Source organism: Arachis duranensis, chromosome 1 (genome assembly GCF_000817695.3).
Source record: "Arachis duranensis cultivar V14167 chromosome 1, aradu.V14167.gnm2.J7QH, whole genome shotgun sequence".
Classification (NCBI taxonomy): domain Eukaryota; kingdom Viridiplantae; phylum Streptophyta; class Magnoliopsida; order Fabales; family Fabaceae; genus Arachis; species Arachis duranensis.
The window spans coordinates 5,167,017-5,167,559 of record NC_029772.3 but is presented as its reverse complement, the minus strand read 5'-3'; the positions used below and the strand labels follow the sequence as shown (position 1 = coordinate 5,167,559).

General features: G+C 37.2%; 1 protein-coding gene across 1 annotated transcript in view; it reads right to left on the bottom strand.

Moving 5' to 3' along the window:
- Window positions 1-537, bottom strand: part of LOC107492855 (uncharacterized) — a 1,951-nt gene extending 1,414 nt beyond the window's left edge. The window contains exon 1 of the mRNA XM_021135510.1: window positions 1-537. Coding sequence (XP_020991169.1) covers window positions 1-272 — 272 coding nt within the window. The 5' untranslated portion in view covers window positions 273-537.
- Between the last annotated feature and the right edge of the window lie 6 nt (window positions 538-543).

Below are 543 nucleotides of genomic sequence, written 5' to 3'. Positions count from 1 at the left end.
AACAAGTGTTTGATGAAATGCCAAGAAGAAGAGAGTGCTTTGTGGGTTTTGAATTTTGGGTGGGAAGGTGAAGAGGGTTGTGAGTGTGATGAAGGTGAGATTTTGCGTTTCTTTGAAGATGGTTGCAAGAAATTATTATTATTGTTGTTGTTGTTTTCTTGCTTTGTTGTTGTTGATGTGTAGCTGGTGGTGAAGATGAAGCAACCAAGGTGAACAATGAGGATGATGAACATAGACAGGAACTTGTTGAAGAAACTTGCTATGCCTGCCATGTGTTTGTGTTTTTGTCTCTGTTTTTTTTTTAGGTTGTTATTGTTTTCTTTTTATCTGTCTCTCTTTGGGTTTTTGAGTTTGAAGGTAGCTAAGAAGAAGAGACCATGATGATGAATGATGATGGGGTTGGATTGGTGGTGGTTCATTTCATTGAGAAGAAGAAGAAGAAGAAAAAGGGTTTTTGTGAGATGAGAATAATGGGAAGAAAGTAAACAGAGAAAGGGAAGAGAAAAAGAAAGGAAGGAAGGAAGAAAAGAATGGAAAAGGGAA